Source organism: Prunus persica, chromosome G7, assembly GCF_000346465.2.
Source record: "Prunus persica cultivar Lovell chromosome G7, Prunus_persica_NCBIv2, whole genome shotgun sequence".
NCBI classification, from domain to species: domain Eukaryota; kingdom Viridiplantae; phylum Streptophyta; class Magnoliopsida; order Rosales; family Rosaceae; genus Prunus; species Prunus persica.
Genome location: NC_034015.1, coordinates 14,408,723 through 14,436,204, shown reverse-complemented (window position 1 = coordinate 14,436,204; position 27,482 = coordinate 14,408,723). Strand labels below are relative to the sequence as shown.

The 27,482-nt window shown below is 36.6% G+C and overlaps 3 protein-coding genes across 3 annotated transcripts; 1 reads left to right on the top strand and 2 right to left on the bottom strand.

Annotated features, from left to right (window-relative positions):
* LOC18769888 (F-box protein PP2-A15) lies at positions 4,809-7,880 on the bottom strand. Its single transcript, XM_007202315.2, has 3 exons — positions 7,110-7,880; positions 6,854-6,972; positions 4,809-5,618 (listed from the first exon to the last, which is right to left on the bottom strand). The coding sequence occupies exons 1-3, from the start codon at positions 7,419-7,421 to the stop codon at positions 5,156-5,158; spliced, it is 894 nt and encodes a 297-aa protein (XP_007202377.1). The 5' UTR covers positions 7,422-7,880; the 3' UTR covers positions 4,809-5,155.
* Positions 16,050-18,260, top strand: LOC18771128. Its single transcript, XM_007201968.2, has one exon. It carries the CDS (start codon positions 16,670-16,672, stop codon positions 18,119-18,121), a length of 1,452 nt encoding a protein of 483 aa, XP_007202030.2. The 5' UTR covers positions 16,050-16,669; the 3' UTR covers positions 18,122-18,260.
* Positions 19,361-25,160, bottom strand: LOC18770673 (pyruvate kinase 1, cytosolic). The gene is made up of 16 exons (XM_020568455.1): positions 24,800-25,160; positions 24,611-24,707; positions 24,428-24,525; positions 23,848-24,003; positions 23,110-23,187; positions 22,676-22,807; positions 22,471-22,551; positions 22,269-22,340; positions 22,102-22,191; positions 21,873-22,017; positions 21,592-21,680; positions 21,297-21,392; positions 21,097-21,164; positions 20,828-20,927; positions 20,217-20,276; positions 19,361-19,775 (listed from the first exon to the last, which is right to left on the bottom strand). The coding sequence occupies exons 1-16, from the start codon at positions 24,866-24,868 to the stop codon at positions 19,623-19,625; spliced, it is 1,584 nt and encodes a 527-aa protein (XP_020424044.1). The 5' UTR covers positions 24,869-25,160; the 3' UTR covers positions 19,361-19,622.

Genomic DNA, 27,482 nt, shown 5'->3' with positions numbered 1-27,482 from the left:
GAGAAAAACTTATGTTGTGGATGTTTATGGCCCGTGATTGAATAGTCCAAATAAAATTTCTTAACTAAATTATTTTTCTACTTAGCATTTTCACGTGACAGGAACAACTTCACATAATTTTTTCTAATGTCAATGACCATTTTGTCTAGTAATTTTAATAAATCTCGGTATTGTTAGAGAAAATCCTAATTAGATTCAACTATTATAGAAGTGATTTCGTTGCGTTGTTGAATGAAAAGAGTAACCATGTTGCATATATCCAATATGTTAATCATTATTTTTAAATTATGGATTAAAGTTATTTGTTGTAATAAGATTTTATCTAATCAATGAATTTAATGATAAAAATAACGAAACAATGAGACAATTATATCTACAACACTCGATGACCATCCCAATGATCTCATTACTTTGAAATGTGTAAATTTTTCTCCCTAAATAGGACTGTGATATTAAACACTGAATAACATAACATCTCAACCTAGAGACACAAATTGCATGTGCGTCTATACGTACAGTATATGTAAACACTGTTCATACGACAAGATTCAAGTATAGGTGAGGTCCTCGCCAGCATGCAACAAAGGAAGAGACGCGTGTGGCCCCCTGAAGAGTGGCACAAAATGAGTACATACATGTACACTCCAGCACCCTGCCACCTCCTCCTCTGCATCAATAAACGGACAAATAAAGGTAGAAGATGAAAAGAAGTTTTGGGCTCACCCTAGTATTTCACCCTCTCTCTCTCTCTCTTTCTCTCTCTCTCTCAGCCCCCCACCTTAATTAAGCTGCAACATAGCAGCAGACCAATAAAAAGCTGCAAAACCCTCCTCTCTCTCTTAAATATTCATTCATTCATATATGCTGGTGTGTGGATGTTGGATTTGGGTTGGCATTGTTGGATTTTAATTGAATTTTTAGGGGGGGCCGCGGCAGGCCTATTCTAAGAGTGTGTGCTGGTTTCATGTGAAGGTTGTCTTTTTCTCCAAAAACCCAAAAAAAAACGTGAAAGAGAGATAACGGTAAGACAATGGCATTGCCGCATATGCATTGAAGCCAAATTGATGAAAGAGATGGATGAGGCAGCGGTCCTCCCAAACCCTCTCCTTCATATCAATTCTTCTTCTTCTCTTGTGCATTAATTAAAGGTTATTTTTTCTGCACTTGTGACAATAACACCTCATATTCAACCCCAAGAGCTTCATATGAATTTTGAGTTTTTGAAAGCTTTTTACACACATGGGATGGGAGAGTGCAAACTAAAAAAATTGCAACTCATTTATCTGGTGACTTGTGAGATGTGCATGGTTTGACCACCACACCACTGGCTTTTCTTGGTAGGAATAAAGGTCCTTTACAAAAATAAAAATTCAAATTTCTCGAAAAATCTTATTGCATTTAAACTAAACCCGAAAATTAATCTTTTTTGGCTAATCCATGATCCACTCTTATATTCAGGGTTTAGAGCTTATGGTTTAGGGTTTAAAGAGAAAAAAAATACTAGTATATGTTACACATGTCTTCTGTTTTTTCCCAACTCTCTCACAAAGAACGGACGGTCTCATTATATAAAATATCTTACATCATGCTAGAAAGTTAAGAAAAAAGTTGGTGTTTCTTGTGTTTAATTTTCTAGGTACACATAATCAGCTAAAACTACACTATGATAAATCTAAATTGTTTTTTCTCGTGCAAGATTCGAACCCTAGCCCTTTCTCAAGAGTGCATTAAATTCTTCTGTTTGGATTGACATTTTCACTATGCCCCTGAAATGAAAGTTCTCTCTTTTTCAGGAGCTTGTTCATGAGCTTGTCTTCTACATTGGAACATAAACAAGGAATATTTATTGGCTCATCACTAACAATTTTCACTCAAACACCATTTTATCCAATTCCAATGGAACAACAGTTTTTCTTCGGTTTCATTTTCTTGAGAAAAAAGAGTCACTCTTTGTTGCTTACGTAGGGGAAGACCTTTTTTCATCTCTGCAAATAGATTGATTATATCTTGGAAGCAATTAAGAACTATATGGTCCCATTGCAGATCCCTGTAGTCCAACTGACCAGCCTTCATTTTGGCTTTTTTCCTCTAACTCGTACAGTAGTGTACCTTTTACTCACCCAGGAAAAACAAAAAACTTGTACTTATTTTCTATCACCCTTTAGTTTTCAATCAATCCTTTACTTTACATAGTTTGATTTACTTTTGTTGAATCATTAATTTTATAATTATTTCAAAGATGAAGGAAGTAGTTGTCTAACATGATATCCGAGCTTACGTTAATTAGATAAGTTTTAGAGTTTGAAACCTCTCGTTCTAGTGATTATCTCACACCGATTGTCGTTGTGGCATTAAATTTATACAGCCTTAGGAACATGAAGAGAACTTCATAGCAATGTGGAGATTAATCTGTCTTCAACCATGTTATTAGACTTCTAATCTGTTTAAGTAAAGACATTAAGTTCAACCACTAATTTCATGTTAAGACCAGCTAGTCTAAAGTATAAAGACTGGATCAAGTTTAAGTAAACCCTAATTAAAAAGGACAATATGAAGACTGGATCAAGTTTTTTTATTTAATTTTTTCCTTAAAAAAGAGAGTAAATAAGTGTATTTTGGTGCAGCATCAAGTTCGCAAGTGACAACCAATCTGGTATAAAGCTCCAAATCAAACTTTAGACGCATTCACATACAGAATCTCTCATTAACCAAGTTAAGAACTTGATCACCATAATAGAAGTTTGTTCAGAGCAATGTACTGTTGCAACACATGGCACATGTAACCCAATACGGAAAGAGGAAGGCAGATGATGAAGGTTACTACTTTGGTTAAATGACCATTTGAAACTGGTGTAGTGGTCCTTCTTTACCATGTATATATTGGCTTGGCAGACATGTAGCTAGCTAAACGGCTGCCCATAATTAAAGTCTTTTCTAGGTTTTCATATATAGAACAACAACTTAGAAAATATTAGTGGTCCAAATTGAGCTTGCTAATTTTATTTTGGTCCCAGTAGTTTGCCGATTTTTCTGTTTTAGTCTCTATAGTTTTAATTTTGTCAATTTAACCCATGTAGTTTGATTCTATTGCAATTCAAGAACATACCTAAATCTCTATCCAAAATACCCCTCCACGTAAGAGACACGAGTTTATTCCGTCAAGAAATTGGAGTCCTTAAATTGCAATAAAATCAAACTACATAGGTCAAATTGCCAGAATTAAAACCGCAGGACCTGAAGTAGAAATTTCGTTAAACTATAGGGACTGAAAGTGACTTTTTACCTTTTCTTTTCTATAATTAGATCTTCTCTTTAGTTTTGTAAATCCATTTGCTGAACAAGTCTATGTTTTGGTCCATAAGAATTAGTTCATCTGATATGGCTGCTCAAGGACACCATAAGCAGCGCCGGATGAGGAACAGGGGTCTAGCTAGCAAGATGCCAAAGTTCAATTTACTACTCTATATTTTACAGGCCATGCACAGCTTTTTTTTTGTTAACATTAATACTGCAGTGTTTTAATGCAAGCTGGAAGAAAAGTATGCAACTTTTTTTTTAATGTGGACCACCAGAGATAGAAAATTCAAGTGACTTCAAGAAGAAAACCCAGTACCTGATTAGTGGACTTAATCTTGTATTTATTAAGTGCTGATTAGCCTTGATTTGTATCTTTATACAAAACCAAGGAAGGCAAATGATTTGAGAGAAATACTCTTAATCAGGGTGTGGCAGTTTAATGGCATAGTAAATTACAGATAACCAGGTGGTTTACTGCTCATCCGATGACTAAATATATTCGGACAGAGATAGATCATCCAAACGTTTATATCTGCATCTGCAGGAATTACAATGAAGGAGACAAAATGGGAGGCGATTTGCAAGAAAAGTAAACCCAAAAATACATATTTTGAGAAGTAATTTTTAGGTTTTAGCAGAGAGAAATTAATAAGCTAAATGTTATTTAGAGGAGAGAGACTGGGAGACAGTACAAAAATTGTAGAATTATGTAAATCAAAATGATAATTCACCAACCCTTCAGAACTCATTCACCAATCAACCCAATCAAATAATGAATATATACTAATAATTTTAATTGTAGACTGCAAGCAGCCCAACCCAGCCTAGAAACTACAATTGGCCTCACATATGCTGTACAAAATTGCAAAAATAATTACAAATTCCACAGAGAGAGAGAGAGGGTATGAATTTCAGTTTGCCAGAACAGAAGAGGTTGAGAAAATTAAAAGAAACAATCTTGATAGAAATGCTCACCTGTCCCTCATTTAAAGTCCCATAGGTGAAACTGTGAACGCTTCTCTGTTTTGCTCTAACTTCTGTTTAAGAGTTTTTCCAATTCCAATTCATTTAGTTTGAAAAGTAACTTTAGACTTAGATTGAAACAGTAGAAAGACACAGGATTCAGTCCAAATTGAAAAATGGGACCAAGGGGCTGGTCCTCAAATCACCATCATTATAAAACAAAAAGAGGAGAGGAGAAAACGCGGGATTAAGAGGTAAGATTCTGGGCTAGCCCACTGACAACATGAATAAAAATTATTCAAGGACCAGTACAGAGAGATCCCGTATTTCACAAGCTAAGAGACATCTCATACGAAATCAAATACAGAGTCACACAAAATCTGTCGGGAGACGGAGACACCATGGGATAAGCTGTCTTTCCATCGAAATTACAAATTCTCAAAGGATCAATTCACTTTTACTTAAAAAACTGACCTCAGACAATAACACAAACATTCATTAACCAGAGAGTGAGAGAGAGAGAGGCCATGTCCTGTGACCATCCAAGATTTCCAAAAATCTAAGCATGATCTATGTAACCAATGAAGAAACAGTGTTGATTGACATCACATCTAAGTTACAAAATGCTTTACAGTGAGCAACTGATACAAACAAGGTAATGTCAAAGTATATTCACTTAATCTAATCTGAAGAGGTATAAAATGGAACAAAACTGGATCAAATACATCAAAGTGAAGTTACACAACCATAGAGGACACACACCTACCACAAAAACCAAATAAGATGACATCCTCTAAAACATCTTATGCCTTTAGAAGTATAAGCTGTATCATAAATCCCAGCTTCATTCTTGTGGGATCACTGATGTGAATAAACTTCCCTGTTCAGCATATGGCTACTTCAAAACTCCTATCCTTTTCCGCCCTTTCAAGTCACTGGGGACAATAAAAACAGAATCCACACATAGCCCACCTTTGGAATGAGTGCAATCGATCTGCTTCATGGAAAATCTAACTTCAGTTACAGGATCTGAATCGGTGACGGTAAATTCACCAACCTTGTAGTCAACCCAGCACCCGCGCTTATGATTTCCATATGCATCATCGTGTTCGATTTGATCCAAGCAGCATTCGTATGATGCTTGCTGTCCATCTGAAGTTGATAACTCAAATCGTACTGGCTTTATATCCCAACCATGGGTGTGCTCAAAATTGCAAACACGCCGTCCCAATCTTTTTGAAAATCTTCCAATGTGAAGCCTGAAAGAAAGAGTATAGATATCAGCAGGAAAAGGGAACTTCACCACCCCATCCACTTCGAACCACCATATTTGCTGTAAATAAGCCACCACATGAAACCTGCAAACAAACAGCAACACGCAGATGATCAAGATTTGAAAGATATAATGCATCATCATACTAAGCAAAAGTGAAGGAAAAATAATGAATTAACACCAAGCTGGCATAACTTGGCAACAATGGTTCAATATGATAACTGACCCAAATGAGGATCTCATGAACGTAAATTGATGAAATCAATTACAAAATAATGAGATCAAAGGCGGTAGCGCCAATCCCGGAAAAGCATAAGCAAATCTCTCTTGTTGAGTAGTAGCGTTGAAAATCAGAAACTGTCTTGAGTAATGTCTACGGACGAATGAGTGACTGGCAATTCAGAATCCGCAACAAGAAAAATCTAGGATGACATAAACCCCAACGCAAGAAAAAACTCAATAACTATTCAGTGTAATCTACAACGAAAATATATATATATATATATCCCTTTTCAGTTGAACATAGGCTAAATTAGATTTGCCTTTCTATTGATTCCAAGAAAAAAAAAATTATATAGTACACAGACTCTTTCTAAACACCATGGTTTATAATTTTACTAGATACATTTGGATGAAGAGAATCCAAAGATAAGATAGGGAACTTGAGAAAGTGGAACATTCTACTGGCATGATTAACCTTGATTTCTTGAAGATCCTGATTTACATAAACTCTGTCAAGAGTAACTATAATAAGAGGCATCACTTACTTATCTGACTTTGTATGCAACTTTTTAAAGCAAATACAAGATGTGGATTGTAAGTATAAATTCGTTCAATTTAGAGAATTCCAAATAAAAGGACATCTTCAACCCCACATGTAGTCATTAGAAGAATGTGATATTAAACTACCCTCCCAACCTACAGAACTGCAATGAGATAGAATAGTTAGTCCTTTGTTTTCCAACTGACATATGCCATGAACGATGTAATTATAACAGAACAGCTTCCATAAGGAATTATTAGAGTAGGAAAAAGAACCTAAAAGACAACAAAATAGTGTAGTAATAAACAATGGATCTAAAAAACTTTCAAGCAAGAATATAGTTCATTAAGAGTTTCTGATTCCTCCTCTCATTTGCTTAATATAACTACTTAATTATCACTAAAAATTTCACACCGCCAAAAAAACCTTTAAGAAAAACAAAAAAGAAAGAAACTTTACTGAATACTAAGCTGAATCAAAATTTTCAAAGAAAGGGAACAAACCATACATATCAAAAGAACACACTAGTATGGAAAGTAAGATCTTTTATAGCTAACCTAGATTCTTCCGTGGGAATCCAGTTCCAGTATCGGCGATCTTCAATCCCCGTGATGGCCATGGCCTTCGCGGAAACCGAAGTGCAAACCCTTCCCGTGACCCTGTCTATCCATACCAGCTGCAAAACCCACCAAACGCATAAAAAATTGAACAAGTTTAGACATATTATACCAAACCCAAAACCCTAAATTGCAAAATTACACCAAGAAAACCAACCCAAAACCCTAATTCCCAATTACACACCAAGAAACTCACCTTATTGCCATCGTCGAAGGGTATAGGGCGAGATAGCAAAGCAAAGATGTCCTTCTTAGAGAGGTTCTGGTACATCTGAGGAGGCAACAAATCGAGTAGATCATGGTAATTTGGGGGCAACTTGGATTCCCAAACAGAATCAGACGACGCCGCACCACGAAAAGCCCTGTTGAGCCTAGCAAGGTTGCAAATCTCAGGCGGAGTCAGGTACATGAACACGCAGGCCACGCAGCTCTCGGGTATGTCTCCAAGACCCGGTCCATGACCCAACCCGTTCGTCCCCTCCGTCAGGTTCGAGAGCGACGCCCCCATATGTTCTCCTAAATTTCACTGTATTTACAAAACACTATTGGATTTCTATCAGGTCATGGTGTCCGTACAGATATTTTGGGAGGGTGGAAAAGCGAAGAAATGGATGGGTGGGTTTTCTTGGGTTTTGAGGAAGATGGTGGTGCGTGTTGTCTGGGGATTTGGAGTGTTTGGTTAGTGAGAAAGTGAAGTGTATGGGGAATTTCTAGCATGGGTTTTTGGGTTTGTGATGGGTTTTTTGTCTGTCATATTTTCCGGGAAAATTTTGCTGGGGTAGGAAAGTGAGGGAAAATTGGAAGGGACAGAGCTGAGGGGAGGACGCAATTTCGCTCCCCACCATTAGATACGGTGTGGTATTACATACCATTTATTATTCTTTTATTGCGTTATATTGTTTTTATTTTTATTTTTTCCTCTAGGGGATAATTTTTTTTTTATAAAAATAACCCTCGCCAAAAATAATAACCTTTGTTTTGATTTTGTGGTGTTTTTCTTTCCATGTCAGAAGAAATCATTAACTCAAATTTTATATTAAATTAACACACACTACAGAGATGTTTGGACTCGAAATCAGTACTTTTTCTAAAAAAATAATTATTCCAAACCACTACACTCATAAGTTTTTACAATATTCTTCACGAGTTTTAGATCAAATGAATTGCTACTAATCTAAAATATTATAATATAAATTAACAACCTTTGTTAATTATGATCATCATTAACTACTTTTGGTATTTTAATTAGATATTTCTCTACTTCCAAATTAAGACCAAATTGTACACAAATGTTTATGTAGATTGTTTTCGTCATTTAAGTGAGTGGAGGGAGATCAAAGCTTGGATTGTCCTTATAAAATATTGAAATTATAAAGGCTGGATTTTCCACCACAAAAAAAAAAAAAAAAAAAAAAAAAAGAATTGGTGGGTGCAAGAAAGAATGTGGCGTTTGATTAGGGAATTTGCATGTGCGGCGGACCAATCGGAAGCTACAAAAAAGTCAGCCAACTTTTATGGTCCAATAAAAAGTAAGTTCATTCGACCCTTCTTTCCGCCCATTCGCTTGATTATTTTATTTGTCATGCACCTTATCTCATACCATCCCTACCCAGCCACCACCAACTCAATTTTCTTCAGTCAGGATTTTTATGCTATTTTACACATTTATATACTAGTTTGTAGTTAGTTCATTTTTTAATTTAACTAAATTTTATCATCCGAGCGTAGAGTTTTCTAAATTCAAGATTTTCACCATTTACCTTTGTTGGCATTTTTTCAGTCACCGTCCGATGACCTCTTCGCTTTGCTGTCTAATTGCTGCGCCTTTTTTGGTCAAGTCTGAAACTTTATTCCAAGGCCGAAAAATTGGCAAAGGAGCTTACAAAAAAGGAAAGAAAAAGCCTTTTAACTGAATCCATACAACCCAGCAAAGAAAAACTTTTAACCCAAAACAAAAATAAACTTAAGGAGGACATGGGAGTCCATCCGAGACCATAACTTGCACCAGAGACAATGGTGGTCCTGAGACCCAGCTTTCCAGCTCCACCATAGCTCTAACTCCAATCATGACTGCTTCATGAGATGCCCGATTTAAATCTCTATGCACCCAGCTCTATCGAACCTCATGCATAGACCCATAGATTCTGTGAAGCTCCTCAAGGAGAGGCATAATGGACCACACTTTGTTTCTAAAGTCACCATTTATCCCATTGATAAGCAATTTTGAGTCAGTTTTCACAATGACATCTCTAAAGCCAAGGTTAGCAGACAAAGCAAGCCCTTTAATTGCTGAATGAGCTTCCGCAGCTAGTGTTGAATCACAGCAAATAGGACCAGCTAAACCCCCAACAAATTGACCATCATTATTTCTAATAACAACACCAACGCCACCATTCAGAGTGTCACCAATCAATCCTCCATCCACATTTATTTTGACAAAATCACCTGAAGGTGCGTTCCAGGAAGCAGGATGGACATTCAAAATGTTGTTCACAGCCACTTCATCACTAGGAACCCTTTGAATTTCAGTAAACTCCATTTGAGCTCTTAGCGCATTCTCAATAACCATGGCTGGGTCAATGGTGCTCCCTTCAATGACAGCCTTGAAAGGGTAAGCATATCTCCCAAAGGAAAAAACTTTAAAGGGTAAGCATATCCAAATTGTCTTGCTTAGACCCTGATCGAATACTCAAAATTTCATTAAACCACACATCAAAAGTTCTCAAACGTTGTTGATCAATTCGCAATGACAAAGGGGACCCAAACCATACTGACTGAGTCTAGGGGCAGAGAAAAAGCAAGTGTTCGATTGTTTCTTCAAACTGATCACACAAAGAGCAGATAGGAGAGCCACAAATATTTCTTCGAAATAAATTCATTCTAGTTGGAACCACATTCGAGACAATTCTCCACATGAACAACTGGATTTTTGGTAGAGTGCTAATCTGCCAGATTGCTTTCCAAACCTGGATGGGTATAATATGGGACGAATGCGAATTCCCCATAGCCAAAGCTCTATGGGTTGAATGAAGAACGTGATATCCTGATCTCATCGAATACAATCCATTAGAAGTCCAGGGCCAGACAACTCTATCATGGTGCCTTGAGGCCCCCACTGGTATTGAAAGGATTCGTCTTTTGTTTCCCAACTCAGATAGCTTGCCACAGAGTCTAAGTTCCAAGAACCACTCCTCACATCAATAATTTCTGAAACCAGTTGAGGCGCGTTGGTAGGTATTGGAACAAGCGGAGTAATAATCCCTATCTCGGGAACCCAGTTATCAGCCCAAATATTAGTACTCTCCCCATTCATTATTTGCCTTCTAGAATTGTTCATCACAGTATCTTTGCCTGCCAATAAGCTTCTTCATATCCATGAAGGTCGATGCCCCAAAGTAGCATCCTTAAAGTCACAATCTGGAAAGTATCGCGCCTTTAAAAGTTTAACCCATAAAGCATGTGGGTTGTTGAGGATTCTCCAGCTTTGCTTAGCAAGTAAGGCTAAGTTGAAATTGTATAAGTCTCTAAACCCCAAACCCTCTTCAAATTTAGCTAGGCTCATAGCTTTCCAGGATTTCCAATGAATTTTCGAGTCACTGTCAGGTTTTCCCCACTAAAATTTTGCTAAATCATTGCAAATATCACTGCAGGTAGCTTTGGGAAAAAGAAAACACATCATGGGATAAGTTGGTACAGCTGTAGCCATAACTTTAATTAGGACCTCTTTCCCTGCCAAGGACAGAATGCATTGTTTCCAACCCTCAATTTTCTTCAACACCCTTTCCTTGATGTAAGCCAAGGCCACTCTTTTGAATCTGCCCCAAAACATTGGTATATCTAAATATTTTCCAAGGTGCACATCTTCTCTGACTCCCAAAATTGCCCCAATTTGAGTTTTAACCTTTTCAGGTGTGTTTGCACTGAAAAGCAAACTAGACTTGTCATAATTAATAAGCTGCCAGAAGCCAGGCAATAATCCTCCAACAACCTTTTTAATCTTGTGCAATTTCTTTCCTCAGCCTGCACAAAAAAAATAGAATCGTCTGCAAAGAAGAGATGTGATAGAACTGGACTCCTCATTGCCAATTTGATCCCTTTAATGTGGCCCTCCTCGACTCTCTTTGTTGACATTTTTTCAGTCACCATCCGATGACCTCTTTGCTTTGCTGTCTAGTTGCTGCGCTCTTATGCAACAAGTGGGTAATTGTGTGAAAAGGTGGTTTACTGTTTAACAAAGAGGAGCTATAATTTTGATTTGGGGTTCTTTGTGCTTGCTGAGATTCCTAACTGGGTTGAGGCTACTTTTGATGATGATTTGTTAAGAGTTCCTAGAACTCGTCCTATCTATATCATTTAGTTTTTGTATGTTTTGAGATTAATCCCCCTATTTCACACCCAAAAACAAAAAAAAAAACAAAAAAAAAACAAAAAAAACCTACATACAAAGGAGAGCTAGTATCTCTGGGAAGGATCTCGAGTCTCTACATTTACATATTATTCATTTACTCGCATTTCGTAACATCCCAATTGTTGTAATAATCTAACTGCTTATGAGATGACACATCATTAAACTTTTAAAAAACTTTTAAAAGCAAAATCTAATAAAGAACCAGATGACACATCAATAAATGTCTTTGTCCTTTTACTTTCATTTATTTTTATATTACTTCATTTACTTTAGTTTACAATGTAAATAAGGAAGTACCCCCCATTTGGATTCAAATAAAAATACTAGAAAATCAAATTCCCACCAAATCAAAATATGAAAAATCGGTTTTACTGCAAAATACGATTTAGGTTAAAAATGATGGCTCATTAAGTCACTATATACTTCATAATAAAATCCCATAAAATCAAGTTTTCTTATTTGATGTGTAAGGAATAAAAGCCGCCAAAAATTATCTTGAGAAAATGATTATTCTGAAAAACCATTTTTCATACTTATATTTTCATTTAAAATAATTTTTCATGTATGATATGAATGCATGAAGGGACCTAATGTCAATCTAGGTAAAAAAATCTTATATGTTCAATCCACAAAGAGTTTTTACAAGAATAACCTAACTCTTACGTATTGAAGAAATATTTGCTGGAATAAGCTCCCCCTAAGACAGTACTCATAAAGGTCCAAAGTTTGAGAGCTATAATCCAAATGAAAGGCAAATAAGCCCCGAATCAAAACTACTACGGACCTAAAAAAATGAAGTAAATGCCCTAAAATGATCAGGATTGGGCTAAGATATGCTAGTTCTTATGTTGAATAAGACGAGATGCATTGGGAGGCGAAGAGGATTGCACTAATTTTTTGGTTTATTATCACATTCTTAGAGATATTTCTGGTGTATTGCAATGTGTCTATTTTTTGAAGTTGATGCAGTTATCTTTAATAATGAACATGAGTATTTTGTATGGATTTATCTATTAACTATGAATTAGAGTATTATCATTTTATTTCAATGGGTCTATTTTGTATAATTTTTCTTCAACCTTTTGCACGTTGACCCCCGAAATGAAAATTCCTGGATCCGCCACTAACCTCCACTAACGACCCAAGATACCTGTCATCTCTCTCTCACTCGCCCATTTGCATATTGTTGAAAAGGAAAAACAAATAATTTCAATCGTCAATGGTTGTGATGATTTGTGGCAGCCCCCCTCCCCCACTCACCTCTCGCTTAGAGGGAGTGGTTTTTTGTTTTTGTTTTTATTTTTATTTAAACAATAAAACAATTATTAGTTTTAAACAGTTTTTCTTATAGAAAAGAAAAACAATTTTAAACAGATGATATGTCATGTTTTAGACAGTTAGATAATTAGGATGACTTAGATGTTGCGAAATGCAGATAAATGCATAACATGTAAATGTAAAGGCTCAGGATCCCTTTGAGAATGCTACCATAGTTTTATCAAGAAATAATAATTTAAAAAAATATATATATGTATATGTAGTCCTATTTTAGGTCATTATTTAAGAATTAATATATATACGTTTTTTTTTTTGATTTTTTAATTTTTAGGTCATCATTTATAAATTATTATTTATAAAAATCGACAAAATTAAAACTCGCATAGACATGGCCTCATTTGTTGTTTTGTCATGTAATTCTTAAAGCATAACAAAAAAAATTATAGACAGTTCTAATTATTGATTAACATCATGAAAGAATTAGATCCGAATTTTTTATACGAGCGATTTTAGAAGAGATGAAATTCAAACACAAAACTTCAAGTATAGTGATAACTATTGTTAACCATTTGATCTACAAGCTTCTTGTACGTCCAAACTTTTCTTAAAATGCGAACATACACTCGGAGCACACCTTCCCCAAGTAAATCAGAAGCAAAGCAACAGAGTACCGTGGTCTAGAAAGCAAAACACATTTTGGGTCCAGGAGTAGGATATTTCGTCGGCAGTTGGCACAATTGGCCTTTGCTTTATGCAAACATATATGATGTAAATTGTAATGCCTGAGAATGACCTTGGTTGGACAAAGACTCGTCGGCTTTCTAGCATGCTTCACGCCTAGACTTACGTCAAAATATTCTCAACATTTGGGTCCACCCAATCTTCAATTTCTTCTCCACCAAGCAAACAAGTATCTTTAAACGACAAGGTTTTCAAAAAGGAGAGTCTATTTTTATCTTCCTTTCTTTTTTGGGTGTTTAGGCCATAATGCCGAGAATGACAAGTCAAGACCTTCAAAAATTCCATGCCCCACGATATTGATAGCCATAGAGGATTTGGGTTTGGACCTTTGCCTTTTAGTTAAAGCTTCTTGAACCGTTCATCAACTAGTTAGAAAATTGAATGCCCAACATAGTAAATGTTGTGTGTGTATTCATATTAAGTAGAATATTTCTAGTCGGGTCTAGCCCAGACTCCCAGTAAAAAAGGGTCTTGATTTGTTGACCAGCTTGTACTAAAAAAAGGTAGAATATTTCTATGTTATTGCTTTTCTAAATTTTAATTTATTAAAATTAACTTCATTTTTTATCTCTTTTTTTTTAGGTCAAGGAAAAATTAACTTCTTCAATTCTTAGATATTGAACCAACTCCAAAACCTAGGCATTACACCTCAGCATACCCATTAGGTTAGACTGGAAAAAGCCCCACTTGTAAAAGTTACCCCCAATTCCCAAAATGGCCCGAACATATGCGTATCTAGAATCATGATGGCCCTTTTGGTGTAGAATCGTGGGAATTCACAATTGTTTTATATTTGCCTCACCTCAACCATCGATAAAGAGAATACAATGATAATGACCCAAACTGTGTAATGCAAGTTTTTCTTTTGCATGTATCCCGCTATTTGTATCGTATTTACTGATTGCATGTTGAATATCTCTCTTTCTATATAGATAAATGGGGACATTTATATTAGAGAGGTGGTCGGTCGAATACAAATAATTTAGAAGAAAACATTAAGTCGTAGTTAAGTTGAGGCATTAACACGTATGACATGATTTTCAACTTAAATCTATTATTTACTCACCAAACCAAACCTATGGACGGAAAGAAATCACACAAATTCCACACTAACATGAATATTCCTGCCTATTGTACTTGATAGTCGGAGGAGTCTTGGGACTTCATGGCTTGTGGGTCCTTTTTAGGTCATTAACCCACACCCCCCCACCCCCCCCTAGATATCGTGTTAAAAGTTACCATCGAATGTCAAATCATCAATGGCACCAAAATCAAGTGTAATCAACTTGGCTAATGCACCGTGTTGAAGTTCCTAGTGACAAGTTCACCAAAAGCAATACAAAAGAATTCTCCTAATGAAACCACTAAATTTTTTTTTTTTTTGGTCTGAATGAAACCACTAGTTTGATTGTATATAAAACGTATATTATTTTTCTCTAATTAAAATTATATTAGAAATGGAAATATCTTATTTTAAAAAACGCATATGATTAAAACCGTACGCGTTATATATGCAAATTTACAAACTAAGAAAACAATTAAAATCTTTTTATATATGATTATGTAAATAAATTATCTTATTATATTAAGTTATATAGTAAATTATTATTTTTAAATAAAAAATGCTAACAACTTTTTATCTAACATTCTTTTTGAATATTCTTTCTTTTACTCTTGACAAGCGTTACTTCACTTAAGTTAATATTTTAATTACACAAAAGAACATTAATTGTATTTCTGTATTTGCCCTTTTTTATTGTTTAAAATAATAAATAATTAAAAAAGGGTTCTTCAATCATCCGATCCCCACCCCAACTCACCCTCTCCCCACCTCCTCCTCCTCCGGGAAAATCCAACGGTCAACACCACAACGATCACACCCACAATTCATCTCTTCTTCTCCCACCTGCGCAGCCACCCCCACCTCCCACCCCAGCCACTAATTTCATTTTCCCACCCCAACCCCGACTCCTCCCCCGCCGGTGAAAACCCAACAGCCACATCCATTTTCACCCCCACCCATGTTGATATTTTTTATTTATTTACAATAGCCTCCTTCATCACACGTCTCTGCACAAAAATATGAATATGATGATTTGTCATCTTTTTATTTTATTTTATTGCAAAAAACAAAATTTCAGGGAGAATGGTGGGCTAGAACCGATACATAGAGATTTTGGTGGGGGGGGGGGGTGTGTTTCTGACGTTAGCTTGTTTTAAGTGTAAGAAAGGTGAAATATGATTAGAGAAAATTTAAAAGAAAATATTAGAGAAAAAGTTGTTGTCATTTTTCTTTTTAAATAAAGTAGTACTAGCTCCTTGACACATGTTCACGCATGTGCCAATTGGTTTTCTTTTTTTATTTTATTTTATTTTTAGAATTAATAAAAGATAACAGGATAGTTATGGTCCATAAAAGTAGGACCTATTATCTTATTTTGTTTTTAATTTTAATTTTTTTAATATTAAAAATGTGAATTTACCATATTATCCTCATTTAATTAATAATTTCAATTCTTAATGTTTGAATTAACAAATGGCATTTTCTGATATTTTGAATGTTTCACCATTCTCTGCCTTTTGCTTTATATATATAGATAAGATATAAGATATAAGATATAAGAGTGCTCAAATGCTAATCGGTTAATTTTATGTACTTTTGATATATTTTTTTAATACTTAAGTTGGTGGTGAATGGGTGATTGTATATTAAAGGCGCCTCCATGTACACCTACAGTTTTGAAAACAAAACCTGTGGGTTTAACATTCCAAAGCAGGCAGAGGCAAAACCATGGGCAGTTTTCTGCTGTCTTCTGCACAAACAAAACCTGCCAAACTAAAACCGGTAGCTCCGCTCTCTGTATATAGCATATACCGCTTCTCTTTTGAATCTCTGTCACACAATACAATCCACCAACAAAAACAAAGCTCTCGCTTGCTTTTCACATCTTTCCTCTATGCATATGTCGTGCTTCTGCCACACATTTCTGCAAAAGCTGAAAAAGGATTCTTAATTGGAGCTGCCTCAGGATATGGTGATGTAAACAAGTCGGTTGCAATCTCTGAGTATCTGGTACTTTTGGGCAGTTTTTTTTACTGGGTTTTGGTCCAAATTTCATTTCAATTATTGGGTACTTCTTTTTGCTACTGGGTTTTGTTCAGTGTATGTGTTTCTTTTTATAGACAATTGAAAGCCAGTGGTAGTATTTTGGGGGGATTAGATTATGACATTTGCTTCAATTGGGGTTTTGAGTTTTGCCTCAAAGTGTGTTTCTTTTGTATAATTAGTAAGAATTGGATCAGTAGGGACCGGTTTTTTTGAGCTTTGAATGGAATCCAATGGGTTGTTTTCTGGAATCTTAGGCCTAGAAATGCCTTTGCATCAAACACAAAACCCCCAAAATCCTCAAAACACTCACCATATGCACCAACCCCAAATGGTTGCTTATGCCCACCATGACCCTGATCATCACCAACACCCTCACCAATCTGTCAAACAAGGGTACCCATTTGCCACCAAGTCCAAACAAATAGCTCTAAGTGACGATGATGAGCCTGGGTTTGGTGCTGATGACAACAGCAATGGGGATAACAAGAGGAAAATATCACCATGGCAGAGAATGAAGTGGACTGATACCATGGTCAGGCTTCTAATTATGGCTGTTTTTTACATTGGTGATGAGGGTGGGTCTGAAGGCACTGATCCCACCGGAAAGAAGAAGTCTGTCGGAGGATTGCTGCAGAAAAAAGGGAAATGGAAATCGGTGTCTCGGGCTATGATGGAGAAGGGTTTCTATGTCTCTCCTCAGCAATGTGAGGACAAGTTCAATGACTTGAACAAGAGGTACAAGAGGGTGAATGATATACTTGGCAAGGGGACGGCTTGCCGGGTTGTGGAGAATCAGGGCTTGTTGGAAAAAATGGATTTGTCACCGAAGATGAAGGAAGAAGTTCGTAAATTGCTGAATTCCAAGCACCTATTTTTCAGAGAAATGTGTGCATATCATAATAGTTGTGGTCATGGCACCGTTGGTGGGGTGTCTAATGGTGCACATAACTCCCCACCAGAGGGTGCCACAGAACCATCTGAGATTCCAGCGCATCAGCAGCAGCCCCAGCAACAGAGGTGCTTTCATTCATCAGAAAATGCTCATGTTGTTGCCAATTCAGGCAGGTCAGAGACCGAGGCATCTAAAATGGTGAAAGGGGGAAGTGGAGGTGAGGACGAAGATGAAGACTATGAAGACGATGATTCGGAAGACGAAGATGAAGAGGAAGAAGAGGTGGTTGAAGTTGGCCCGGGCTCTAGAGGTCTAATGGGGCATGGACATCATGAAGATGACGATGACAATGACGACAGAGCTTCACTTAAAAGGCCAAGAAAGGAAGGCTGCTTTTCGGGGCCCTCATCCTCCCAGTTAACTCATCAATTGGGCTGTGAAGTGAGGGGTGTGCTGCAAGATGTGTCAAAGAGCCCTTGGGAGAAGAAGCAGTGGTTGAAGACAAGGCTAATACAATTGGAGGAGCAGCAAGTGAACTACCAATACCAAGCTTTTGAGCTTGAAAAGCAAAGGCTCAAGTGGATCAAGTTTAGTGGCAAGAAGGAAAGAGATATGGAGAGAGCTAAGCTTGAGAATGAGAGAAGGCGGCTGGAGAATGAGAGAATGCTGTTGCTGGTGCGCAAGAAGGAGCTTGAGTTGCTTGAGCTTCATCACCAGCAGCAGCAACAACAACAAAATTCTTCAAACAAGAGAAGTGACCCATCCTCCCTCACTGGATAGATTGTATATTATATATAGAGGTTTAGATCAGAGAGATGAGAGTGTTTCTCATTTTTGTTCTTCAGTTTTCTTATGTAATTTAGTGGCCAAAATTAATACAAAAAGTTGATATTATTAGATGGTTATATTGTTATCGCAAGATGGTATTGTCATGTCATCTTACATCTACTTATTAGATTTGTTGAATTGAACGACCCAATAATTTGAAGCATGTTTTCCGATGAGCCATCCCAATTTGCAATGAGAAATATGGATTTGTTGAATTGGTGATTGATTGTTTCTCACATTTTGTTTTTGTTTTCTCCCTTGTGTTGCTTGAGAGTGTGTCTAAGATTATTTTCTTCTTACATAAGATGGCACATTTTCAATTTAGTGGTGCAAGGATTTGCTAAGCGAGGCTGGACAAAGAACACAAAGCTTATAAATTATATTCTCACCCAAAAACAAAAAAATATATAAATTATAGGGTTTTTAACTATAGACGTCCTTGAACTTTTCTTCGAGTTGCAAGCGGGTTTATGGACTTTTTTTTGAGGCAATTACATCCTTTAACTCGACAAGTAGTTCCAATTGGATTTTGCCATCTAACTTTGTCAATTTGTCTGTCAAAATGAGGGGTAAAAGCGTCCTTTCGAGTTCCAAGAGTCTCCTTCGCTTGATAATCCCTCAATAAGAAAAATCCCCAAAATGAAGAAACCGTAAAGGTGCTGAGTATCCCAAATCGCACCCTAAGGTAAAATGTCGGAGAATTCAATAGATTCAAATTGCAGCTTTGTTACTGCAAATGTGGGTCGGAAATCAAACATTGGACTTCATGGACAGATTTGAATCTGTCGAAATGGGCATAATGTTATATATCCTCTTTAAAATCTTTTGATGACACGGGCATAATGTAGAAATGGACAAGAAATGAGCAGAAATTGGTAGTGTGGGCAGGATATAAGAAGGAATTGCTAATCTAGAAACCTGGGCATAAGGAATTGCTAATATGGACCACACAGATGAAAAAAAACCACGATCAAACTCAACAGATTCTGTTACAGCAGGAAACTGCTTCTCGAGTTAAAAGATGGAATTGCCTCAAAAAAAAGTTAACAGACCTAATTGCAACTCAGGGCAAAATTCAAGGACGTTTACAGTTAAAAATCCTAAATTATAACATGGGCAAGATCTCAATAAAATGTTGAACATGAGATCCAGAATCGGTGCTATAAACGACGAAAATAATCGCAAACTAATATATAAAAAAAAGCATCTTTATTGGAGACTTGAATGATTTTGATATGTAAAGACAAAATGAGAGGTCATGTACACCATGACTTGAATTGTGATAAACGATTACAATTGCCCCGGTGTATAATCCTTTATAGAAGCCAAATCAACAAGCAAGTCACCAACACCTGGGGTATATAAACCTCACAGGTGACACGAACTGGTCCATTTCCCGGAAAAGACAAAAAGGGAAATTATACCTCAGACAGAATGAGGGTAAGAAGAAACTCTAATCTTCAAGCTCTATAATCTTGACAACAGAGGCATCACCAACTTTCTGGCAAACAACTACTCGGTCGTGCGACTTTACCACTCCGGAAGCTTTTCCGTGATCAAGAGCAACCTTCAGAACTGACTCGTTTGTTGCACTGGTAGACTCAGCCTGCAAAGTCATAGGACAACAAATTTAAGTGAAACAAAATCGACGTAAGTTTTAAGTACACATGAAGATACACCCACAGGGTGAGAAAAGAGTCATCTCTATAAACAAACATTCTTCATTCTGACAAAGATAGGGGTCACTACACGTTGCACCTATAGTCATACTCGTTGAAAGTACAAAAAAGTCAAGATTTTAGTCTCCAGCCAACAACCACGGTAATGTATGATCCACAGAAAAGAACCCTAACCTCTGTTTTATGTAGTGGTCAAGCCGGATGAATATGAATACAGAAGAAAAAAAAAACCTAACCGGCTTTGCCTTTGTATAATCAAAGGTGATTGAAATAATGGTACAATCTAAGACTATAGATAACACTAGCTAGCAGAAACCACAGACAATTTACATTAAGTGTCAACCATTTAGAGGAAAAAAGCCACTTACAGGATGTCGAGGATCAGCAAGCATAGGGTAAAGACCCCTGACTAAAAGCGATTGCCTTGCCTGCAAATTAATATGTTTTTAAAACAAAAAGTTAGCAACAAAGGTTGCATCTTAAAATGATAAGAGAACAAAAAATAGACGAACAATTAAAAGCAATACGCATATTTTGAAAAGCAAACTTCTAGAAATAAGTTTTAATTCTACAGCAAAGTCACATTTGAGACATCAAATATTGGGCGTTGAGCATACTTCGCATTAGAGCTTAAATATGATGATGCACACTCTGAATTTTAACAAGGCATGTCAGAAATATATTTTTCAAATGGCTTTCCCATACCGAAGTAAATAGTTATAATTCATAACAAGATAATGAAAGTATATACAATGTCATCATTCAACCAGTGATCATCTTCTTTTTATTTTTATTAACAGATGCAAAACATCAAGACATTTCAATCTCCCAATACTAAATAACAGACGATCTTTTATCCTGTCAAAATTTGCACATCTAAATGCACTTACAAATAGATGTAGGGAAGAAAAACCCATAAATAAACATGCATTGTGATGGACTTCACAGAGCTAGAGGTTAGTCAGAGTCAAGAGCACACCTCAAAGGCTCCAGTAAAGCTCCATTTAAGTTGATTAGTCTTGAGCCGAGGAACGACGACTGAAAGAACGGGCATCGTGGGCCGATACTTAGCAATCAATCTGCACAATAGCAAATGGATTAGAAGACTTAGGGGCATTCGCCAATAAAAAAGCAGCATAAATTGATTGTCTTATTACTGCCAAAAAAGCCCAGCTTGATTGACCATAAAAGCAATGGAGGACAAATAGACAATTTGCATTTTACAGGATAAAAAATACATCTGCATACCTTGCAGCCCTTCCAGAAGAAGTGAAGCAAATAATAACAGATGCCTTCACCTTAATGGCTGCCCGTACCTAGACAATGAACACAGTGGCCATTCAAGATCCAAACCAACTCATGCAAACATTTCAACCAGAATGCTAACTACAATTGGAAGAAAACAATGTAAAATCATCAGAAGATACTATATATGATAAAAGTCATACCGCTGAGGATGCAATAGATTCCAAGTGTGTCATTGGCTCTCCAACATATTTGACAGTCTTTTTGAAATATAAGTCTTGGTTGAAAACCTTCTCTGCCTGCATGGATTAAAATTGGGAAAAACTCATCAAAGGCCATATATGAACTTAGAGCATTCAGGATAAAGACAACTTAGTGACGGGTCGAGTACAGTTAATTATCCTTAACTCTAAAATTATATGCATTGACATAAAAAGCTACTAAATCCAAGTAGACACAATAAACAACGAATGGATAAAACTATAAGAAAAAGTTTACCTCGGCACAAATTCTACCAACCGTAGAGATAGTATCAACAGGGTACAAACCACGAAGAGTCTCGGCACCAAGAAGAATTGCATCACTTCCTGCACCCAGGAGACAGTTAAGTTAGGAAGCACAGATTAAAAATAAAAATAAAAATAGGAACCATGGAAACAAGGACTTAAAAAAATACAAGAGAATATCTTCAATACATGCAACCAGATAATATAGAAACCCCTTTAATGGGCCTCAACCAATAGTCTCTAAAGCACACATTGAGTCAAATAGGGACGCACCATCCAATACAGCATTTGCAACATCAGTTGCTTCTGCACGGGTTGGCCTCAAGTTGTCAGTCATACTATCCACAACACGAGTTACCACGGCAGGCTTTCCAGCCATGTTACATTTGTAAAGGGCAGCCTTCTGAAATAAAAAGACCTGTAAAGGACAAACAAGTTTGATCACTTATTTGAAGACAAATAAATAACATGACATCCCTACTTGCAAGTTAAGGAAACTAACCTTTTCTGGTGGGAGATCAATGCCCAAATTCCCACGGGAGAGGATAATACCATCAGCTTCTTGTAGAATCTCATCAAAATGGGTTAATCCCTAATGCAAAAACATAAAAACTCAGGACTTTCTTTGGAAATTTTTGATTCTAAACTGAAAATAGATGAATATCACACCTCCATATTTTCAATCTTAGCAAAAATCTGTGTCTGACTGAGGTCACCCAACTTATTAAGGAACTCGCGGGCCTGCATTACAGCATTAAGAAGCCTGTTACTCAAGTTATTCACACAACCAACTTCAGAAAATGAAGAAATAATATAAGTATTCATAGTGTGAGAATTGAGACAAAAACATGGAACTTAGAATAACACTTACTTGGCGAACATCTTCTGCATGCCGGGTATATGACAGTGAGAGAAAGTCAATTTTGTTTTGAAGTCCCCAACTGCTTATAACCTAAATTAAGCATTAAATCCAGGCACTCAATAAGGAAGTCAAGGCAGCAAACCAAACACAGCTAATACAGACTTCAGTCATTCTACATTAACCACTTAAAATTTCAAAAGTTGAAAGGACTTACTTCCTTATCTTGAGCAGAGAGAGTAGGCAGGTCAATATGAATTTGAGAGGCATGCAAAGTGAACAATGAACCAGCCAATGTTGCAGAGTTCTTTACTGAACAAACAACATCTTCTCCTTTCACTTCAGAAACCTGATCAACTCAAAATAAAACTTATCAGTTATGCATGACCTCTCAATTTTCCTAAATGATTATGTAAAGTTTTATTTATAGACTACACAACGAAGAAAACAGTTGGACCCTGCAACAAAATTGTGATATACCCTAGCTAAGGAACATATCAAATTGTGTACGTATTCAAGTCCTTACAAGTTAAAGTGTACGTTTATTTCAGGAAGACAGGAATTTTCAGTTTCAGGTAGGTGGGGTGATTTTGTGGGTGCAATCAAAAGACTTTCTTAAATGAGTATAGTCTCTAAATATTTTTATTTTACCTCCAACCACACAGAAGTAGTTTCACTTCCAGTGAACAGGTACTGGCCAACAAAAATGGTATCTCCCTTCTTCACTGCCTGCAAAAAGCATTTAAGATTGATTGGTGATTTCTCATGGATATTTGATTTCAGCAAGGACCGCTATTTGAAAAATAAAAAAACTTGCAGTATTTAACTGAATTATGAGGTAAAAAGACAGTACCAAGTATCTTATGGGAAGATAATTTTGAGGCCACATTTAGAGATAATACATATCAACATAAAAACTTAATTGGACATGTTGCAGCTTCACATCTCAACTGTTACCATGACTAAAAGTAGGTCAGTGGTTACGTTTCCATTTATGAACCTGTAATTCAAACTGCAATGCTGCCATTCAGATTACTCATTGTCATTAGGACATCTATAATTCCAAGCAGCGCACAGCAGAATAGAGGTTTGTTGGAAAGTACATCGAATGGGAAACGGAAGTGGGAAAAGTTCTGTAAACCATGGGACTTCAATCGACCCAAAATCTAGGCTTCATGCATCAACAATTCAAGTCATTTTTTAATACAACCTAACTTATTATTTGTTAAATGCAATGTCTACAGCCATGAATGTCTTCATAGACTTGACCATCATAAATATTAAGAGACCTAAAACTAAAATTGCCTAGTTTTTCAAACGGTCCATCAAGTTAATTACATACTCAACCAAACTATGGACATTATGATAAAATGATAGGTCTTGGCAAACCTTTGACAATCCATCAAAATTGATGGGCAACAGCTGTGAGGATGGTTCCTGTCCGCGATCTGGTGTCAGAACAACGAGGCCATCTCCCAGGAGTGAAATAGGATTCCCGGTTTTGTTAGCAACCTGCAATTCAGGACCCACAGTGTCCAACATAACCTGAAAAAAGAAAAAGAAAAAAGCCACATATTAGCATACAGTCACTTCCTCGTTATTCGTTTATTAAACTCACTTGGAAGGTGAAAATCACACTAATTAAAACACGCAGTTCATACATTGTTTCGTTAGCAATTCATGACTCATTTTTCCATTTCTTTCGAAAATGCTGACCAGGCAACGCTCGAAAGACACTCAAATAATCCCAAAAAGAAAAAAAAGAAGTTTAACCCAATATCTAGTTTCAGTTCAAAACAAAGATAAGTAGACAAAAATGCAAGTCTTCCTTCACGGATTTCATTTACCAAACTCTTTTAACAATGAAAAAACAAACAAATAAACAAAAAGAAAGGCATGCATGACAAGCAAACAGAGGGCAAGAAACAAAAAGAACTCCGCAACTCAAATCCCTTAAAGAAAAACATACAGCGCAAAGCTTCTTAGTACTCTTCACAGCCGCCTTCAGATTCTCCAGCGTCTCCTGGTGATATTCCGTGTTTCCCCATGAAAAGTCGAATCGGGCCACTGCCAACCAACCCCATTCCAATCCATCAAAAACCAAATACAGAACTTAAATTAGTTTCCATTTACAGCGAAGGAAATCGCATACCAGACATTCCAGCATTGAGGCAAGAAGCGATAACCTCCACGGATCGAGATTTGGGCCCGAGCGTACCCACAATCTTCGTCATTGCGGGGAAAAAACTCTGCAAAGTCACCAAATAATCAAATAAAATGACATAAAATCGAAATAAACCACAGATCCACGCTTAAACCGATTAGGGATTGAGTTACTCACAGCCTTGGATGGCTCGAGAATCGAAGCCATCCGAATGGGCTCTTCTAGAAGGAGGTGATTCGAATGCATCTTCGCTTTCTTGTTGCTGCTACTACTGCCGAAGCCTTACAGAGACAAAAGACTGCTTGGGAACAAAGCTTTGCGTGGAGAAGAAGAAGGAGCGAAACGAAAGGAAACGAAATGGGTAGGCGTCGAAACTTGACTCTTTGGAATATCAGAATATGCTGGTGGGAACAATTCTGCTTTTTTTTTCTTTCCTTCCACTTCCGAAAAGCACTTTTTATTGCGACGCCAACGATTTACGAATTCCTGTGTGTGTGTTTCTCTCACCACCACCAGAAGACCCTTTCGCACTTCACTTTCGTCCTTTGTCAATTTAAAGAAACAAACGCAATAATAATTTTTTATTTCTTTCAACTTTTTAAAATATTTTTTATACACGCGGCGGGGTGTGATTGGCCCAGGTTGCTGAAGCACGAAGTGCGTTAAGCAGCTGGTTTTGATTTCGTGGGCAAGGGGAAAGCGTATAGCGCACGCGGATTCTCAACGCGTGGCGAGGGTTGCTCGTGGTTTTTATCTCAGGTGGAAGCGAAAAATAAAGCACGTGTTTCGTGAAGTGGTTTGGTTAAGAAGTGGCTGCTGCCTACTTCTTTTTTTATGAGATTTTCAGCTTCCTGCTCCTGCTTCCGCCCAATGAAACAACAAACCGTAAAACAGCTTAACTTAAAAGCCCGTTGGCCCGCACGTGCTTAGCGGTCAAATTCTAGGGGCTGTCGTTTTATGTTCTACATACGGTCGTTGAAATCTCACCCCATAGCTTGTGCGAAAAGTTGTTTTTAATTATTGTTAATGCGACCCTTGGCGCAACTTTTTGGTTTTTGCCAGCAGTTGCGGGTTAACGAATTGAGTTGGGCCGGACCGACCTGTCATGTACCGGGCCCACTATCTATGTATCATCGGGTGATGTTATAATTAGGTGAGTTCCAATCTACTTTGTCTAATCCATCGATCCAATCTACTTTGTTTAAATTGATCGATCCAACCTAATTTGTCTAAATCAATCAATCCAATCCAATTATAATCAGTTTCGATGATTTGGCAGATTCTATTGGATTTTTAATTTCTAAAACTGACATGATTGGATCAGATTATAGATTTGCTTGTGAGGATCCAATCAAATATAGTTAGTTTCATGCCTATTTTGCTCATTAGGTCATTTTCATTAAAAAAGTTTAAAATATTTTAAGTAATTTGATACAGTGGCGAACTCATGATTTTTTCTATGTGTGAGCGTAACAAATATAAATACAAGACACAAGTGCAAAAATTCAAAGACTAAAAAAATTCATAGCAAGTACAATCAGTACAATTACAATTGTCCTTTACGAGTTTTCATGTTTTGAAAACGCTATCAATGTCATTGAAGATGTTTTTCTCAAGATATACAACCAAACTATCATTCATCCATTGATCTCTCATTCGATTGCGCAACCGGTTCTTAACAAAGTTCATATCATATAATACCCTTTCTACAGAAGCTGTAGCAATTGGAAGTACTAATGCCAATGTTATGAGCAAATAGACTAATGGATATCCTTTGTGCTTTCTTGTCTCAACTAATTTTTTTTTGCAAGACCAGAAATTCCATTCAATTCTTGAAACTTGGTATTGGAATGTACATCGTCAATATAATTCTCAAGCTGAATTTCAAGTGCCATGAGTTGTTCAGTAGAAAAATCACTTGGATAGAGTTCAACACGACGTACCAATTTTTGCTTATTGAAAGCATAAAATGAATTATTCGAACTTAAGCATGCCAAGTAAAGTAGCAACTCAGTGTCAACCTTTGTGAAACAATTTCTTAGCTCTTGAAGTTGCAAATCTATCACATCATAGAAAAGATCAACATGATAATAATGCATATTTTCAATTTATTGTGCCCTATGTTGTGATCGCCCTCATGCTACAAACATATCATCCATATTAAGAACTTCAATATTTTGTTTCACACAAAAAAAAAAGGGAAACTTTCTCTAATAAAGAATCACATCCATTGTGTCTCATATTCTGTAGGTTTCGCTTGCATATTTCAACTAAATCCATAGCATTCACAATATCTTGATCATCCCTCTATAAGGCTTGCGATAACTCATTTGTAATTCCAAGTATAATCATCATCAAATGCAAACTGAACACAAAATCAAATGATTGCAGCAATCCTAACAAAATAAATGCTTCATGTTTCTAATTAGTGCCCATTCTATCATCTAAAATTTCCTCTAATACATCAATTATAGATGAAAACATGGAAACAAAGCTAAGCAAAGTCCATAGTGTGCGTCCCATTGAGTATCACATAGACGTCTAACTCCAAGTTCTTGATTTAAGCCTTGCCGCTTGAGAGATTACCATTGCTAAGTGCTTCAATAACTTTAAGGGCTTGTTTTTCTCGAAGAATGTCGCTACGCTTTGATGATGCCCCAACAATATTTAGCACATTGAAAACTAAGATGAATAAAGCACTTATTAGGCTATGGTTTTTTGCCAAAGACACAAAAGTCAATTGAAGTTGATGAGCAAAGCAGTGAACATAAAAAGCACATGGACTATCTTTCATAATAAGTGTTTTCAAACCATTGAACTCTCCATTCATATTACTTACCCCATCATAACCTTGACCACG

Coding starts and splice junctions, on each gene's coding strand:
- LOC18769888 (XM_007202315.2), bottom strand. CDS start 7,421: ATGGGGGCGTCGCTCTCGAACCTGACGGAGGGGACGAACGGGTTGGGT. Junction 6,973..7,109: donor CCTTCGACGATGGCAATAAG/GTGAGTTTCTTG, acceptor TGGGTTTTGCAG/CTGGTATGGATAGACAGGGT. Junction 5,619..6,853: donor ATTCCCACGGAAGAATCTAG/GTTAGCTATAAA, acceptor GTTTGTTTGCAG/GTTTCATGTGGTGGCTTATT.
- LOC18771128 (XM_007201968.2), top strand. CDS start 16,670: ATGGAATCCAATGGGTTGTTTTCTGGAATCTTAGGCCTAGAAATGCCT.
- LOC18770673 (XM_020568455.1), bottom strand. CDS start 24,868: ATGCATTCGAATCACCTCCTTCTAGAAGAGCCCATTCGGATGGCTTCG. Junction 20,277..20,827: donor GCTTTACTGGAGCCTTTGAG/GTGTGCTCTTGA, acceptor ATTAATTTGCAG/GCAAGGCAATCGCTTTTAGT. Junction 19,776..20,216: donor TTGCTGATCCTCGACATCCT/GTAAGTGGCTTT, acceptor ATGACTTTGCAG/GCTGAGTCTACCAGTGCAAC.